This window comes from Argiope bruennichi, chromosome 10, assembly GCF_947563725.1.
Source record: "Argiope bruennichi chromosome 10, qqArgBrue1.1, whole genome shotgun sequence".
Lineage (NCBI taxonomy): Eukaryota > Metazoa > Arthropoda > Arachnida > Araneae > Araneidae > Argiope > Argiope bruennichi.
This window is the reverse complement of record NC_079160.1, coordinates 36,867,645-36,887,587: the sequence shown is the minus strand read 5'-3', so window position 1 is coordinate 36,887,587 and position 19,943 is coordinate 36,867,645. Positions and strand designations below refer to the sequence as shown.

The window sequence follows — 19,943 nt, the reverse complement described above, 5'->3', positions numbered from 1 at the left end:
AAAAGATAATACTCTGGAGGAACAAACTAGTCGCTTAAGGCGTCTTGTAGTTATAATATGAAAAATATTTTACTTAATACGGATCTTTAAATTTGGATCTGTACAATATTTCTTTTGTCTATCATTTTCCATTTTTAGATTCATGATTTCGATAGCGATTTCATCGAATCCAGACAAGTCAGAAATATGGATATTTAGTAAAATCTCAACGTTGATAATTTGATTGATAAGTTGATAATTGATTTTTTTCATAATTAAAAGGCATTCTTCTTATGAACTTTGTACACGAAAAGATAAAAAAAAAAGACAGCATTAAAATTGCCATTTTTGGAAACTATCTTTGATCAAATATTTTCTATTGTATTGAAATATATTACTGAAGTGAAAAATACCAAATTTGGAGGAAAGTTTAACCTCGATTATTTTTTTATGCTGACAATTTCTAGATACAAATTAGATTTAATATATTGTTACAAAATTTTTCTTCTACAACAAATATCACAAATTAATCTTAATGACGCAGCGCATTTAATCTCTAATAGTTCATTAGTTCAGCAGCTTTCTTGCTGTCTAATCCTCCAAGACCTCTTATTTGTCGGCGACTCCGACTCCTCTCACTCACGTCTTCTGACGATCCACACGACGACTTCTTCTGACGATACACACGATGACGACCTCTGACGATATACACGACAACTCGGACGATCCACACAACAACAACTTCGTAGCTTCTGAGTGCCCGTCTTTTATAGTTCCGGGAGGCGGGGCTAGAATCTTCTGACCAATCAGGACGTACCTGGCTGCATCTCAGTTGTTAGTGGATGGATCTTGAAAGTTCTCGAACTTTCCGGTACTATCCATTTAGTCGCCAAACTCGCCAAATTTATCGCCAAGCCGCCAAATGCTCGCCAAGTCTGTCGCCAAGCTCTAAGTTCATTGATCTCAGCACGTACAGGACCGATCGTACAACGGTCTTTCTTGCGATGACTCTATTCGTGCCGGGTAGCAATATTATAGGTTCGTAACAATATCCACTCAAAACTTGAACTTTGTTTCAGGGTGGATTTGAGAAAAATATTAGATGGAAATGCATAACTTGGTAAACTATCTTCCTGCTTATAAAAAGTATCCACCGAAATTCATGTCGAATTTTTTTACTTTTATACTTAACCTTCACCTTAGATTCTTGTCGTATACTTTTTTCTTAAACTCTTAGGATCTTTCTTATGCCATAATTTTACTGTTCTTAACTAGTGGAAGTTGTCTCCCCAAAACTTTCTCGCATATTTTCTAATAAACTTGCATGGTATTGGTGTAAAATAGTTACGAAGTATTAACCTTTGGTGTGAATTCAGCATTTTTTACTGAATTTATCTTGTCATCCTTGGCGAGATATTTGGCGATTAATCCCTAGCATGCATTAATAGTATCCAAAAATAGAATTTGTGTTTTAGACATGTTTTTCTCACCTGATTGAAACGAAAATTTGATACAAATCTGCACTTCCAGTCACTAAATCACGTATCAGATTTGATATATTTAAATCATTGCATTTTTGAATTATCTCGTGTACGTGTATCTGAAAGTACAGACCGGCAGACAGTAAACCCTTAGTTGGTTTTAGCACAGAATTTGACATGTGTCTACATTATTTGTGTTAAGTCTGTGTATCGAATTTGATTCATCTATTCTCTCCATTGTGTTTCCATTAATTATGATGTTAAATTATATTCGAACAACCGGACAGGCAGACTTCCTTTGAATAGATTTTACTCAAAATTTGACAGAAATCTGAAACTGGTGTGGCGAATTGAATTGAGCGAGGATAGAACCTGGGACTTTGTGGTTCGCAGTCCAGTAACATGACCACAGTACAAAAGCAATTGCTCGGGTAGAGTAGCTGTTAACTGGCTTATAAGCTATTCACTACAGTGTAAAGACCGTATATCAAATTTCAACCGTCTAGTTCAAAGCGTTTTTGAGTTGCCTTTTATAAAGATTGACAGACGGACATCTTCCAAAAATGTGTTTTTCGAACTCAAGGAGGGGTTTGAAACGTGGAGATTCGTCAAAATCTCGAGTTCGTAATTTTTGACAATTACTATTCTTTCTCGCTACTACGTATACGAGAAAATGATAATAATAAAAAGATCTGAATTTCACAAAGTATACTGTTGCTACATTCTGACCTGCATGAGAGGCTTAGAATAAAGAGATTAAAGTCGTAGATAAGGCACACACAGTTTTGGAATTAGGTTTGTCGGTGAACATAATAACTAAAAAGCGGAAATACCCCCCCCCCAAAAAAAAAACTTTCTCTTCCCCCCAAAGTGCCCCCTGCATCAAATTGTTATTTCTAGGATATTCGGAAAAGTAAGGAACGCTTAAAATTGCCTCACCCCTAATTTTTTTCCAGAGTTCCGCACATGAGAGTTTTTTGAACTTCGTAGTATAGCAAAAAAAAAAAAAAAACGAATAGGCATTTGAACGTTATTGAAACCAAACTTATTTAAACTAAATTCTGGCTCGGAAATACGCCACTGATATGAGTACTTGTGAGTTTATAATTACTGTAAGGTCCGAAATTTTCATGTGATTGGATGAAACCTTTGTTAGAAAGTGTACGAAAATATTGAGAGCCCGCTGGTTTACGGTGGGATTCTGGTCATATTTACCCTGTACAAGAGCAGACATTTCAAATTCATTATATATTATGATTACGTTAAAAATGTAAACTATATGTGAAATGTTTATTTATTAAATATACTTTTAAATACAGAAATATTTTATAGATATGTTTTGTATGAATGGAATAAATATAGAAAAAAAAGACTATCGAAAAATGATGGCAATTTTTTTAAAATTATTATTCTTGAAAATTGTTTTTGCATTTAAAATACAACTGACTTACATGAAACACTATTCATTAAAATGGCAGCTTTTTGTTTCTTTCTTTCCTAAGAAGAACACATAAAATAAGGAAATATTGTTTAATTCTCAAGCTATTGGAATTAAAGCTATTCAATTTCTATTAAAGAAATTCCCAAGCTATGGGTCGTGAATCAGTTTTGTGGTCACCAAAAAAAGTCTTGAATGCTGATGTATCTTCCCATTGCTAAATTGTGGGCTTAAATCTTCATCAAGTTACATATAAAAAATATTTTTGTAAAAGTGCCTTTAAATTTCTTTTTTTTTTTTTTTACAAAAGTTCCTTTTTTGCCCTTAAAACTTCTATATAAAAAAAGAACGTGTTGAAAAATTCACTGCGCTAAAGATAAAGTGATTGATTTATGGATTTAATTGATATGGCAAAAAAAAAGAACTTTTGTAGAGAAAATATTTAAAAATAGATTTACAAAAATATTTCTATTACGTGACTTGACGAAGATCTAAGCCCATATCATAATCATTCAAGATTTGCGACCCACAAAACTGACTCTTATGAAATGAGTCTCTATGTTTAAATGTTTGAGAACCCTCTAACATTTTGAAGTCAAAATGATTTCAGATATTTGTTGAAAAACATAATCCGTGTATTGGAAAATTAATCTCATTTGTCATTAATTACTTTTATAGTAATTAATGATAATTCTATAAAAGTATACATAATGATAATTACTATAAAGTATATATACTATAATATAGCTTATATATTTTTGATTTCGTTATTATAAGATAATTATTTTCATTTGTTGCATTATTTTTTTGCTTTTCAAGGTTTGCAAGTCTTTTCAATTTCGAAGATTTGACAGATAACGACCTTGTTAATATCATCTTATACTGCGACGAGGCATACGCTTGTTCTGAAACCAACTGCATTTGGAGAATTGATCCAGACACTCTGGAGAGCTTACATAAAGTATGAAACAAAATAATAATGTTTTTAATGTTAATACATGAAACTGTAAATTGTTGCATTTCTTGGTTACACAATAATTTATTTGATAGTGAAGATTGTGGTCTGGGTGAAATGACTTGAAGACACATGTTGTCTTATATGTGGTTTATTGGTAACATCAACAACAAAAGGCACATGAGTACGCCATAGTGTAGTAGGCCTAGAGAACTACACATAAAATTTCTCAGGAAAGAGAGAGTCGAGATCACACTCCCTCTAGTACACGAGTCAAGTTCCCTTCTACTGGAAAAAAAATATACTAACATCCACAGTGAGACCACGTGATATTTACATGACTGGCAGCTAATTCCGCCCAGGAAGACCACATGGTTAACTGAATTATTAACAGAAACTGTTAAATATTTTGAACATAAAATAGTAGAAATCAAACTATTTCACAATAGTGTTGCGTAGATCTGGAAAGGAAGGGCTGGTTCAGTATCGTTCTGGTCATCTGACCTTGCTTCATTATTGATAGCTCCCCTAAACATAGTTCTCGAGTATTTTCAAGACTGATTAAACTAAAACAACTCTTGTAATACTAGAATGACATCTAGCATCACACCAGAGTTATAGCTTTACATTTAGCAATATAATAACTAATTTAAATAAACAAGCTATAACACTTAGATATGAAAAATGATACCCATACAAACCAAATATTAGTTGGAAAAAATTCTAATTGTAAAAAAGTTAAATTAATTTTCGAATAGCATGTTATAGTGTCCTAACTTTTATTCAACTTTTTTCTAGGTTAAGCTGAGCAAATATGTGCCAGTTAATGCTGCAATTGCCCATGCCCATGAAGACACTGATGGTACAGTTTACAATGTGGGAAGCACTTTCAGCTTGTATAGCTCTTACAGTATCCTGAAATTTCCACCAAAAGGTTTGGAAATTTAATTTCAGATAAAAAAAGGAATAAATAAGCAAAAGAATTTTCATGAATATTATCGGTTGATTTTATTAAAAATTTCCATTAAATCTCTGAAAAAAAAATTTGAAAATTATTTATGTTATTAGGAATAAGGGTTAGGAAAAATTATTTATGTTCTTAGGAATAAGGGTTAGGGAAAATTATTTATGTTATTAGGAATAAGTGTTAGGGAAAATTGTTTATGTTATTAGGAATAAGGGCTAGGGAAAATTGTTTATGTTATTAGGAATAACGGCTAAGGAAAATTATTTATGTTATTAGGAATAAGGGTTAGGGAAAATTGTTTATGTTATTAGGAATAAGGGTTAGGGAAAATTGTTTATGTTATTAGGAATAAAGGTTAGAAATCAGTAGATATCAACTAAAAATAGCATTCAAAATCCCTTATTAATTTAATTAATTAAAAAAAATTTTTTTTCTTCCTGGGTTTATTCTGTACCAAATCATTACTAATGGCTCAAAAATAAATTTGAACAATTGATGGTAAAATAATTTGGTAAATAAAAGATTTAATATGTATCGCAGAACTTGGAATGGATCACGCCCTTTTAGTTTGATTTTATATTTAAACTACTTATTTTAACTAAATATTTTTTTAAAATGAAGTTTAAGTTTTTTTAAATATGAGTTATTAATTTATACATAAAATCGGAGGCTATGGACAGAAATCCAGAACGTCTAGTCACTTTAAGAAAGCTAAATAAACACAGGGTGCAAAAAGCGACAGAACATAAAAACAACACAGTTTTTCCTAAGGTCCGTCTTTTATTCTGCTGTTTAGTACCTGTCATCACTGTGTAGATGTATTCATCATAAGAGAGGGAAGTAATTTAGTGCCTTCGACAACACACTTCAAGAGAAATATGCGGGAAAGGGCTATTTTTAGTTCGCTCAAGATGGGTGAATAGGTGCAGATAAGGAAATGGTGTGTGAAGCAGATGCAAGTTAATTTCACATCATTACACACAGAATAACTGCAACTGCTATAAAAATGATTTTTCTTAATTTTAAATTGTTGTCTTTAAAGAGATTATTGTGTGATTAATTTTAAAGAGTAAGAATTCTGCATAATTTTTATTCAATCACGGGTAAAATTGCTGTTAACTGCCTCTTTGAAATATGCAACGCAGAAAATTATTCTTTTCTTTCTAGTAACTGTTTAATGCGAATATAAATTTGAATTCTATTTTATGGCTCATACGAAAAAAATGAAGGCATCGAAAATAAAATTTGCAACTGTTTTTTCTATTCTGCATTAATGCCGAAATATATAGTTAATAATATAATATATTTTTAAGATTATGCGAAGATTATTTTATGAATAACCATGTGTTGTTATGAAAACCATGGAAAACAAAATTGACGACTGTTTTTTCATTCCTCGATTAACACTGAAAAATATAATTAATAATATAATATATTTTTAAGATTACATAATTCCAATCCGAAGATGATTTATCGAAATAACTATGCATTGTTATACATCAAAAATCCATTAAATTATATATGCATTAAATGTATTTATAAATTAATTTAAATACTTTATTGCTGCCTCATTTCCGGAATATCTGCAACTGATTTAAATGCATTTTCAATTAATGCTTTAAAATGCCATACTTTCATTTTTACGTGATACAAGTCTGCTATTCAGTAACCATTGACAATGTTAGATCATAATGAATATTTTATTGATTCGATTTTTTCCATAGAAAGTTCCTTGATTATAAAATATTTGAATATTTGATTTATCTATTAACAAGGAACTAACTATTGAATAGTTGGTTTATCTCTTAACAAGGAACTGATCATTGAATATTTGGTTTATCTATTAACAAGTAAAGAATATTTGGTTTATCTATTAACAAGAAACTAACTATTGAGTATTTGGTTCATCTATTAATATATGTGAATATTTAGTTTATCTTCGACAAATATGGCTCTTTTGCTATCAAACCTAGTAAAATGTATTAAAATGCATGTTTTAAAATTGTATTAGATGTATTAGAATTTGTCTATTTTAGTCAGAGCCGGCCTTCTCTATAAAGGGGCCCGGGGGGAAGGAGCCATATGGGGCCCTATTTTTTTGTGAAGAGAAAAAAAAACGAACATATATTCTTATTGCATGTTTTTTAATGCGTTATTTTGTTTTTGCTAATACATCAATTACTTCAGAAAAATTACAATTTTTTGCAATGCCTTTTTCGATGCTTAATATAGCAAGTGCATTTAAGCGTTCTGAACACATACTTGACCGAAAACAATTCTTTATTCAGCATTCAGCAATTCTTCGTTCTTTCTTCAGCACTTGCTGTAGTAACTGGCAACGTGAAGAAAAGTTTTAACACAGTTAATACATTTAGAAATAACTCATTATAATTATTATTTAGTATGTATTGCAATATGTCTTATGTGTTAATTACATCTCTTTCATTCAAAATCAAATCCAGTAGCAAACAAATTTCCTGGATTAGGTTTTCATCTATTTCTTTGTTATAAAACTTGACAAAATATTATGAACATTTCTCTTTTTCATGTTTTCCAAATTTTTTTATAACCCTGATTAATTAGAAATCCGAAATAATATTTTGTATACTTTTAAATCTATCTTCTATTTGTACAATAACAGTATCAATTACTGTGTTAAAAAAATAACACCTTAATTTCTCTATCGGTTTTTTATGATTTCATCTTTGGCTGGTTCGAAATATAATCTTTTCCTTTTTCGAATTCGTTTTATAGGAACATGTTCTGAAATGTTCAAATGTGTTAAAAAATGTGTTAAATTTTGTTCTTAAATTTTGGATTTCAGTTTTAATTTTATTGACTAAGTCAGTCAAGAGCAATTGTTTTTGCTTGAAATAGTTTATTGATAGTGTTATTTTGAACAATATTGCAACCATTTTATTAAACATAAAATAAATGGCATTTCTTGTATTGCATCCAATAAACTTTTAACTTCGGATACCGCTGTATTATCGTTACTTACATCAATAAATAATTCTAGGGCATTACAAGTTTGTATACACTGCTTTAACCGAATCTATTTCGGCTTCCCAACGAATGTCACATAATGGTTTAAGAGTAATATTTAAATGCTTTTCTAGAATTTCCCATCTTTTTATAGATACAGAAAATAAGCAATATAAGCGTTGCAATATCACAAAATTTTTTTACAATATACACTGCTGGAAGCGGCATCACAAATTAATAAATTAAAGGAGTATGATAGACAAGGCACGTAAATTGCATGTGAGTTTAGAGAAAGTATTCTAGACTGCACACCTTTATATTTACCTTACATGTTGCTACCATTATATGTATGCTTGCCCTCTATAATTTATAATATCTAAATCAAGCTCACTTAATTTTTCCAATAGAGTTTTTGCTAGTCCTTCTCCAGCCACATTAGTTACTTCAATAAACCCTATAAATGACTCATTTATAGTTAACCTTTTCTCTTCAAAATTTTTATACCTAGTAAGGATTGAAGTTTGTTCCCTCTGGGAAATATCAGGAATGCAATCCATTTGGATACTATAGTACATAGCTGATTTTATATTGTGTTTAATTTTGTTAAGGACTTCATTTCCTAACGCAGAAACAATTTTTTCTTGTGATCTATGTGCTAAATGAAGGTAGATCATTTTCCACTTTGTAAAGTAGTACATAGTGGAAAATGATCGGCATTTTTATCAAAAACTCCTTTGTACAGGTCCGATTTTAACACAAAACATTCTAAATTTATCAGTTATAATACTTAACTGTAAACCAGGATCATTCATACTCATTTGATCATATTTGTTATTGTCATTTTCGTCATTATTTTCTGATTCGGTCATATTTGAATAAATACACGGTTCTTCAACAAATTTCGCCGTTTCAACATTTTCATTGCAAGACAGTGTATTTTACGCGGAACTTTCTTCCCCAGTAGAAGTTTGAAAATTCTGAAGTCGAAGCAATTTCTTTGCCAGAATTACTTCGTAGCCAAGAAAACATATCTACTTGTGACTTCTTGAAATTTAGCTTTTCTTCTTTTTTCTTTTCTGATAAATTTTGTTTTTTGACACCCAGAGGAATATATCCTTGGCATGGACAGGGTTATATCTAATTGTATTAAGCAGTTTATAGAATGAATTATCAAATTACTATATGCTATACTATACGCTATTACTTAGTAGGTGAGGTAAGTGACTGTAAATCTACTTAACTTTATATTAACAATATTTTGCACACATGCACTAGACTATAAAATATACTGTAAACTTCGTATATTTTCAAATCCTTCGACTGCTCCATTTAAGTTTCTTCCTTAATTGTTTTCATTCCGGTCGTGGCCGGTGAAGCAGTCATGCAATCCGCATTGCTAGGACTTTCGTTTTACTTTTTGTTTGAACAACTTAATATAAACAAACATAGACAGATGCATGCATAAAAAATATTACATTAATTGTAGAAAAAAGTAAATAGCTGATGATTTACAAGTTCATTTGAACCCAGCCTCAGCCTTGACTTCTGGCCTCCGCTTGAGCCTAGAAGTCGCTCCGCTCTGACTTAACATGTCTGAAGGGAATCTCCTTATTCATAAATGAACTCCCCCCCCCCCCTTTTTATGGGTATCACTGTGATCATCGCCTAAAAACGGCGTCAATCGACGCTCAGCCAGCCAGTGGAAACAAACGTGTATACTTTCAGAATGTGTAAACGCTATTATTGTTCAGAACACTATTTTAATTCTTAATCACGGTGCCTCTCTCCTCAGTCGCGGGGCCCCAGATGGCCGGTCGGCCCTGATTCTGGTTCACATTTAATCAATCAGGAGGGAGGAGGATGTCTGACAAATGATCTGGTGGCATCATTATTAGGACACGGTTCAAGGTTAAGAAGTCCGTTCCAAAATATATCAGAATGCGATGTAAATAATTAAATTATAATCAATCAATGCTTTGTAAATTTATATTTTATGACATTTAACTGTTTAAAAATATTTCAATAAATATTTTCATTTTATTTTTTTATAGCGGATAAAAGCGACAATCCTTTCAAAAATGGATCAGTGGTTTGCAAAATCCCCTCTTCAAAGACGTTTGGCCTCAGCTACCACCATAGCTTCGGCATGACTGAAAATTATTTCGTATTCGTTGAGCAGCCGCTTTACCTCTCTGTACCACGCATGGTATGGGCACAATTCATTTCCGGAACATTTGCGGATGCTTTGTATTGGGACCAAGACTCGCCGGTATAATTTACATTTTAATTTAATAAGAAGGCTGTGTTTAATCTATGTACATTGTTAACTGTTATTTTCTAGACTTACTTTCTTTGATCATGTGTCAAGATACTGTTATTATTGGTAGAAGTTTTGGTAATGTCTACGTGTCAACAAAAAACTGTGATGTGTTTAACTATCAGGGCATTGGAGAAGGATGGGACAATACCCCTTTAAGACTTTTCTTTGTTTATGAAAAAAATATTTTTATAGAAATATCTCTAATTAAGTTGTAGATCTCGGAGAACTTTTATAGACTTAAAATAAGAACTTTACTTTAGGATTGTGTATTTAAAATCTATTCGTAAATCAAATTCCTAATTTAATTGGAAATGAGAACTGCTGTGTAATTCTTTAAGTGAGTCTGCGGTTTAGAGTAATTATTCTGTTCCTTGCAGCTATTGTTATTGCGTATCGATATACTATTTGTATCGTAATCGTTTTGGCTAAGCTTTGATATACAGTCATTTGGAGCCTTGTGAGGTTGGCAATTTTTCGGTAGTGCTTTTTTTGGGGTTTACATTGCTGCCATGTACATACTCCTTCTGTTTACTTTCATTATTTTCGATTAAATTTTTTTGTGTGCATTCCAGTTTACTGCATTTATTGATTTTTCTATCAATTTGCTGCAGCATTCATAGAAACCTTACGATTGGAAACGTTATTGCTGCCTTTCGCGCCACATTTGGCAATTTCGCTAAAATTTGGCGATAGACTATTTTTTGTCAAAAATGACTGTATATCAAAGCTGTTCCGTCGTTTTATACGTTACGTAACGTCAGTTCGTTATTCCTATTCTAAGTTGGATAAATTTTATTTGTTGTGGACACTATGTTTCGTTTCACGAACGAGGCCTAATTATAAAAAAATAATAAGCGAAATTACGATGCCTAGTTGACGTTTGCAGATTAACGAAAAGAAATACTTAAAGCTGAGTTAGAAAAAAACAACCATTCCTTTTATTTTTATGAATACAGGAGTGCCTTGCCAGATACAGGTTATTATTTTTGTGAGCAGATAATTAAAACGATTACGATATACAAATGGTTCATGATGCCTCAAAAGCTAACTTAGACAAACATGAAAGAGCGCAATTAAGTGCTTCAAAAATAATTACTGGCCTTCGTAATAGCTGCCCTAATGATATTGTGCTGTACGAGAGTGATCTACCACCTCTTTCTCTGAGAAGAAGTCACTGTCTTTTAAAATATTACGATAAGCTCTTTAGCTACAATGATCAGCACAGAACTTCTGCTTATCTCCATTCATGGCATAATAATAAGCGTTTAAAGAAACACAGTCCTTTTTCCTTCGCAAAAGAGATGGGTCTACCTTCTGGAGATGTGGAACCACATTCCTTAAAGCCTTATTGGAATTTTAAATTTGACCCTAATCGAATTCATTTACATACTGATCTCTTGAACAAGATTAGCAAAAACAGTGATAAAATGGCCAAACAAATAATAATGCTCATTGGCAACTGGATATTATTTTTGAGTCTATTTGGATATTTTGTCGACGTTTTCTTTTGTTTTCTAAAACTAAACTAGTTCTTACATTTATGATTCTTATAATTAAAACTAGAATGAAATTTTCTAGTACAACGATTTTTCCCTGGCACCAATTTAATCTTTTCCATTTCATTATCAATAACCTACTTTAATTAGTCGTCAATATAGAAATTTGTCCCTGAATTAATCGTCAATATGAAAATTTGTCCTTGAATTAGTCGTCAATATGGAAACTTAAGCAAGCAAGCACAATAACTTGAAAGTATGAGATTGGGATGTGTAGCAAGCAAGAGCAGTATAATTTTTCTAGAAACCTGTTTGCTTGCTAAATGTTTTGCCTTTTTGAGTTGTATGATTGGTACTTTGTCGATTTGGCTTTGTTTGGGATCCTTGGCGATGCGAAAGGGCCCATTAAAGTAGATTTCAATCAATAGTAATTCAAGATATGCTGTCTTGATAATCACATCGCAAGGTACTTGTCGGTTTTAACGGTGACCAAAAAGCGCCAAGAAAAAAAAAATCGCCAATTTGGCGATTTCAATAGTCAACCTATATAGCATATGATTCGCACGTTCAAAATTTTTCTTAATAAATTATAATGCTCTTCAGTATATTTTTATAATTTGGCGAGATTTTTTCTCGGCACTTTTTGGTCGCCGTTAAAACCGAATTGTACCCATTGCAAAAGTGTTCATCATATTTACTTTACATTTCGATTCCACTTTTGTAGACTCGATTCCATGTTGTCAGACGTTCAGATGGTCAGCTACTGGACACAGTGTACGTGTCGAAGGCGTTTTTCGTTTTCCATCATATCAATGCTTATGAAGAAGACAATCATCTCGTGGTAGATATGTGCGTGTATGAGCAGGGCCAAGTGGTCAAGACCCTTTACGTAAAGGCCCTGGAGGAACTGTTTCACAATCCAAAAAAAATTGCTGAGCCATTCGTGTCAAGGGCTAAAAGATATGTTATTCCTCTGTCCGTGGGAGGAGAGAAAAAAGTAAGTAAAATTTTAAAAAATTAATAATATTTCTGCATGTGACTGTTGAATAACCAGCGGGAGTGGTTTCTTCAACATTTTCTCGCATACTCTCTAATAAACTTGTCATGCCAAAGAACGCCTTACATGGCATTGGCGCGCTATAGTTACGAAATGTTAACTTTGGTGTGAATTTAGTATTTACAATGAATCTGTGGTTTCATTGTTGGCAACTTATTTGGCGATTAAACCCTGACAAGATTTAAAAGTATACAAGAATCGAGTTTGTGCTTTAGACACATTTTTCTTAATCGATTGAAAAATTTTTTTACGCAAAACTGCATTTGTAGTCACAAATCCGGTACCAAATTTGATATATTTAAGTCATTGCGTTTTTGGATTATCATGTTTTCATTTTTTTGAAAGTTTAAACCGACAGACAGCAAACCCATTGTTACGTTTGGCTCAAAATTTGACATGTGTCTACACTACAGATGTTATATCTGTGTAACGAATTTTATCTATCTAGCTCTCTTCGTTTTGTAATTATCGCCATAAATCACACGCTAGATTTGGTAAAGATGGCAAATTCATGGCAAAAGTTGACATTTCTTAACTATTGTACCAATGCCATGTGAGGCGATCTCTGGATGACAAGTATATGAAAAAGTTTTAGAAAACCACTCCCTCTGGTCTTACTACTAATGGCAACCATAAAATAATTGCCATCTGAAATCACAAAATTCTTTGTTGAAAAATATATTTTTCCTACTGTTCATCTTCGAGTATCATTAACATTAAATACAGTATGAATGAAAATGTATAAGAAACTTCAAAAATTAGATTTATAATGCACATAATTATTGTACTATTTTTAATATTTTCTATTTTAAAAAATGGTGGACAGTTTTGAATTTTAACAAATTTGGAATTCTGATTTTCCAGGTTGATGAAAATTTAGTGACTTTATCAAATTCTGAAGCCACGGCATACAAACAACCGGACGGCTCCATCTATTGCAATCCTGAGATACTAACTGCTTCTGGTAAAAGAAACTTTAAATATATAACTTGATTAACTTTTAGTATAAATTCAGTTCTATACATTTTGTGATGGATTCAGATTTTTAGTCGATTTCTAATTTGCCAATTCAAGAAGTTTAATGAAGAGTCTTTTCAGCCATTTTCCGCAACTAACTGTTTGTCCACCAATTTAAGAGTATCAATTTAGTCATGTTAATCAATTTTGTTAAACTATATTTTACTAAAACAAAAGAAAGTTTTATTTTAAACTATACTCGAGGAATAAACTTGGAGTATTCTAGTAGCTTAGCTACCAATCAAAAGGTACAAAGTGGTGTACTTAATTTGTTAATGAAATTGACGCAATATCTAATAGTTGAGACTGTCAAAACTTTATTTTGGGACATCTTCCGAAAATAAAGAGCGGTAGAAGATAGGCGACCTTTGATGACATATCTAGAAGTGGGACAATATCGGGCTAATGATTGTAGCTGGGGAATTGGTTTGTTAGTTTTCTTACTTATTTTAAATATATTGACGAAATCAGACCAGTTGTTGGGGCTAGAGGCTCATCTTGCGATATCTGTAAAACAATGAGTGGTTTGGTGGAAAAAGCATTGACGATTAGAGGCCATAAGCTTATTTTGGGACATCTTCCGAAAACAAAGAGCAGCAGAAGGTAGGTGGCCATTGATGGCATATTTAAGAGTGGCGTATGATCGGACCAATGATTGCAGCTGAGTGGAGGACTGGTTCGTTAGTTTTCCTACTTATTTTAAATATATTGACGAAATCGGCTCAGTTGTTGAAGCGAGAGGCTCATTTAAAGTTAAATCTTGCGATATCTCTGAAAAATGGTGAGCTGTTTGGTGGAAGGGAGCTATGGCAATTAGAAGTCATGAGCTTTCATATGTAATAGAAATTGTGAAAATCAATGCTGAAGTTTTTTCCATTATAGAAAATGCTGTAAGACAGATATAAAAGAAAATTGTATTTTAGAGATGTCTCTTCAAAATGAGGTTTTCAAGACGATCATTGACGAAATATCTGGTGGTTATGACATTTTATATGAAACAAAAATTTTCCAGAATAGAATCAGTGGTTGTGGCTGGGGAATAGATCTTTATTCCCCACTTATTATTTTAAAAATAAATAATGAGGTTAATGTCAAAAAACGTAGATTTTCGCCTATGCTTTGTATTTGAAAGATACCCAGGATTCCTTTTATTAAGTCGACATGTGCCAAATAAATCCCTGTTAGAATCTCGTAATAAAATCGCTAAAGGGAAAAATTCTGACGCTTTTGCTCTCGTTTTCTTTGTTGAACTATCATTTGTTGAACGACAGTTATTTATAATGATAAATTGCCTTGGTGTCTAAACGACACCAGAGGACGTTCTAGGTACATTTAGTTGTAAACCCTCTCCTAATTAACCTAGAACCACATAACTTTTTCTGTGTAATGACCATGGAAAATGATTAAAAGTTAAGAAAAATGTTCAAATTACCTGCTAAAATGAGGAAAGGAGAACAAACTAAACAGACCCCGGTGTCCAATCGACACCGACGGACGTTCTAGTGCTAATGCGAACGCGCGCCTTTGTTCATGTATAAAAATTGTTTCTCATTATAAAATAAATTGAAGTTCATTCAAAAAGTCTTTTCTTAATGGCTACGTAACTGCCAAAATTATATTACATATATGTATATCTAAGATATCTGGTAGAAAAAACATATTTTGTTATGAGAATTGTGTGCGGAAAATGCTCATTAAAATGATAGATGCGCTGTTTAGATCGTAGGTAAAGGCAGTCTGGGTGAAAATTGTCATATTCCATGCAGATTTCTAGCAGTTGCATTGCTGCACGAATTCTGATTTTGCCGATATACATTTTAAGTCACTTGTTGCTCTATACAGAAAGTGTAAACGATTTACGCTTCTTACGATCCACATCGGATGGGATGGTGTGGACCTTATACTACAATCACTATACCTAACAGGCGGGGGTTTCTTCTTCCGGAGGCGTATTAGGAGCAGGATCTACGAAAGTCCCATCGAGTAGGATGTAAATCTATCGTCATTTGCTGCTAGAATGTCTATGACATGCCTGGCATTGCTGCGCGAATTCTGATTTTGTCGATATGCATTTTAAGTATCGAGCTGTCACTTCTTGCTCTATACATAAAGTGTAAACGATTTACGCTTCTTACGATCCACATGGGATGGGATGGTGTGGACCTTGGAAACTATAATCACCATATCTGACAGCCGAGGGTTTCTTCTTCCGGAGATGTATTAGGAGCAGGATCTGCGAAAGTCCCATCGAATAAGATGTAAATCTATAGTCAGTTGCTGCTAGATATGTCTATGACAGGCCTGGCATTGTTACTAAATTGTTATTAGAGAATAAAGGTTCACTAAAAAGACATCCACTAAAAATAATTTTTTTTAGTGGATGTCTGCCAAATTTTAAGTTCTTATTTATCGCGATTTGGAGATTTCACAAAAAGCCAATCAATGAGCTACTTTGACATTCATACATAAAATAATTGGTATGCACAGCATTGTTTAGCGTTACTAGATAGCTATATTTAACATTTATTACTTTGATTGAACATTTGAAAATTACTATAATTTTTCTTTTCATTTTTTTAGATCCATGGGCACCAGAGCTTCCCAGAATAAATTACGACTACAACGGAAAGAAATACAAGTACTTTTATGCGATGGCAAGGAATGCCACATTGGAAAGGACACATCTGGTGAGTAAAAATAATGGAGATCAGTAAGTAGCAATTCTTGTTTAATGATCGACTATTGTTAGGGAAATCGTACAGAAAGTGTACAATGAGAAGTTCAATAAGATCGAAAAAGGATAACGATGCTTTGTTTCACTAGAAAACATGAACACAGTTAGCAAAACACAGACTAAGCGTACATAAAAGTAGCATTTGTAGAAATCAACTACACACACAAAAAGCAAACCGTTATTACACAGCTGAAACTAGATGCAGCTAGAGAGCTCGCCTCTTCGTCAACACTTCAAAGAGAGAATTGATGCTCGTGTACGAGCATAAGCTTATATAATCTCCTTCACAGAGTGTAGAATCTTCTAAAAGTATACTCGGATCATGTCTCATAATAGAAATATCCATTTTTTTTTTTTTCATTTTTGTTGTTAAATAATTTTGAAGAATGTGGATTAACTTGGATGCATTCAGGATCCATTCAGATTAAACATGTCTGTAAAGTGCTTTGAGATAAATAATCTAGGGAAATAATGTTACAGATTTGTAACACTAAACTAACAAATAATGCACTTAAATATCTTGACCATTTTTTAAAGAAATAAAAATGAGAATATAAAATGTTGATTTTCTTTATAATATTTAAATTTTTATGTCTTTCATTATAATACTTAAATTCTGATTTTTTTAAATTTTTTTTTACCGGAATATAAGTGTGTAGAAATTTCCCGCATTATAGTCTATTGTTTTCAAAACAATCGATGAAAGAATAAAACATAAAAAAGACCATGAAGCCTCTATAAGTATATTTCTCATCATGTTTTAAATTCACACATTGACAAATGACTCCTTTAAAAATGCATTAATTGTTTTGCAAGTGCGTTTATTAAAAATTCAAAAGACATTTGCATTTTCAGCTTTCATTTTAAAAACCGTGTACTGTACTGAAATGCAGCAATGAAACTTGTAAATATTACTTTATTTGTCAACATTAAATGGCACTGATAACATTTAAATAGATATTAAAGTGGAACATTGAAAACCTCTTTTCAATGTTCAATCTTTTAAAAAAAGATAAATAATCCTATTGAGATTATTGACAAAAAACAGAATTTACTTCAAAAATTAACGATTTCATTCGTCTTCGGTGATCAATAATCAGCAAAACTATTGGTCATGTTTAATATCAATTAAATCTCTTATGAAAAGTTTAATATCCATACTTCCTTCAAAAAAAAAATAAAAAATAGGCCTTGTTATTTAAATATCTTTACATCGGTTTACATGAACTTTTCTAAAGAAATCAAGTCCCATGACGTCATAGTTATTATGAAAACATAAATGTAGGGGTAATCTATTTCGAATGGCACTGTTATTTTCTTTTCCATAAAGTCTGAAAATTTCATACAGATATTTATCAGAATCTTTCTTCCGCTTTCAGTGCAGAAAGAACATCATCCGATTAAATACTCGATGACGCAATGAAAATTATCAGAATTTTATTTGAAACACTAAATTTGAAGGTCATCGATTTAGAACCTTTTAACTCTGTAAATCTCTCTTTTTTACTATAAGATTAACATGACAGAAAAACGACATTACAGGTATGTAATAATATATGCCTCATAGTATTTGTCAGCAAGATTTTTTTTTTTTTATATTATGCCACGAATTCCTTTATATCTTTGATCCATGAAGAATTTCTATATATTATCCTCAAATTTTTCTAATTCTACTAAAAAAAATACCACTATTTTTTCAGAAAATAGTTCACCATAAAATGGAACAATAAGAATGAAATTCTAGTAAACTCTCAGTAATATTATTTTTACTGCTACAATACTATGCTAATTAGCCAAAATGCTATATTAACAGTAGTTGTATTTCATTTTACAGATAAAAGTTGATGTTACTGATAAAACTACTGTATCGTGGAATGAAAGTGGTGTCATACCTTCAGAACCAGTTTTTATTTCTGATCCTAATGCAGAAAATAAAGACGAAGATTCAGGTAAGAATCTTTGTTTCATATAAATGCTTATTTTCTTAACTAAGTCAAAAAATAATAACCTTAAAAAATTTCCAACATCTAAACTTAAGTGAATTACAAGATTTTTTAAAAAAAATTTCGATAATTTATAGATTTTAAATGCAAACTTCTGTAGTTTCATTAAAATGAAAAGTTTTTATTTATTTAGTTAATAAAATAATAACTGTTTGCAATTAAATACTATTATTTATTAAATTTGATAAATAATAAATTTAATTGAATCCTTTTACTATACAATCCAATATATTAAGAATATATTCATGATTATGACAAAAATTAAAAAATTAGATTTCACATATGAATCTTACTAATAAAAATGTACTTTTAATAAATTTAACAAAAATAATTTTAAAAAATATATATTTTTAAAATGCATTAAAAAGATCTTTTTCTGCTTTATTTTCTACCTGTCTTTTTAATTTATGATTTATTGTTATAAATATTAATTTTTCTCTATTCAATTTCCAACTTAATCTATGTTATGGCTATGCAGTTTTATACAGATTTATAAATGTAATACATTCTTTATTGATTGCAAATGTTAGAGTTCAAAATAATCTTTCGTTGGTTTTGTGATTTTCATTGAGAGCATATAAGAGTCAAGGTAGGAGAAATGGACAAAAAAAAAGCCAGTCTGAAATATTAGTAATAACAATGCAAGCGATTTTAGTTCCACTTCAACAGTGTAATATATTGTTGAAGTAATATATTGTAATACACAAATTTTTTTGAAAAATTCATTAAAAAGAAAAAAATATGCAATAAAAAAACTATTATGATTGAAAAGATAATTTTTTTGTAATTAAAAATAAAATTTTTGTAATATTTTTCATAATTATGGTGGGAAAAACTTCGAAATTTCACTTTATTTCTATTAATTTCTATTATTAGTTATAATAAATAATTAACTTTTAAATAATTATTAATAGTATTATAATTCTAAATAAAATTATAAAAAAATCACTCCTAGATGAACATTTCCAACATCCAAAGGAAATCTGTGCCAAATTTGGTAGCTGTAGGTGAAACATTCTGGCACATAGAGTGCCAGTACACACAGAGATAGACACACATACATTCATTTTTATTATAGGAAAAAAAAAATTTTTTTTCATTCATTTTTTTTTCTTTTACTATAGGTGTTTTGATTGCATCTCTTTTATACCAAGACGATGAGAGCAAGGTTTCAATGATTGTTCTTGATGCCAAATCAATGAAAGAAATAGGGAGAACAACTTTCAAGACAGAATCTTCCATTCCAGGAGATTTTCATGGAGTATTCATACCAAAGAATTGATTCTGTGAAATTGAATGCCTGTGTCGATTTATTTTTGCATGTGCCTTTTGCAGCGCTTTTAATCGATGGAGGAGATATATGTAATTCTTTTCTGAACATTTTTTTGAAAGCAGCTATTTCCCCCCCCCTCAAAAGTATATTTGATGTATAGTTCCCCAAATGTACTTAAGTTCGACATTTTGCTAAGCTTTATGTATAATTTTTTTTAATAAATGTCTTTTTTTTCTTA

At 31.3% G+C, this 19,943-nt stretch overlaps 1 protein-coding gene across 1 annotated transcript in view; it reads left to right on the top strand.

Annotated features, from left to right (window-relative positions):
* Nucleotides 1-19,943, top strand: part of LOC129989018 (beta,beta-carotene 15,15'-dioxygenase-like) — a 54,250-nt gene extending 34,307 nt beyond the window's left edge. The window contains exons 3-10 of the mRNA XM_056097323.1: nucleotides 3,718-3,859; nucleotides 4,652-4,787; nucleotides 9,857-10,074; nucleotides 12,346-12,618; nucleotides 13,543-13,642; nucleotides 16,276-16,382; nucleotides 18,264-18,378; nucleotides 19,557-19,943. Coding sequence (XP_055953298.1) covers nucleotides 3,718-3,859; nucleotides 4,652-4,787; nucleotides 9,857-10,074; nucleotides 12,346-12,618; nucleotides 13,543-13,642; nucleotides 16,276-16,382; nucleotides 18,264-18,378; nucleotides 19,557-19,714 — 1,249 coding nt within the window. The 3' untranslated portion in view covers nucleotides 19,715-19,943. The remainder of the gene's footprint in view (nucleotides 1-3,717; nucleotides 3,860-4,651; nucleotides 4,788-9,856; nucleotides 10,075-12,345; nucleotides 12,619-13,542; nucleotides 13,643-16,275; nucleotides 16,383-18,263; nucleotides 18,379-19,556) is intronic.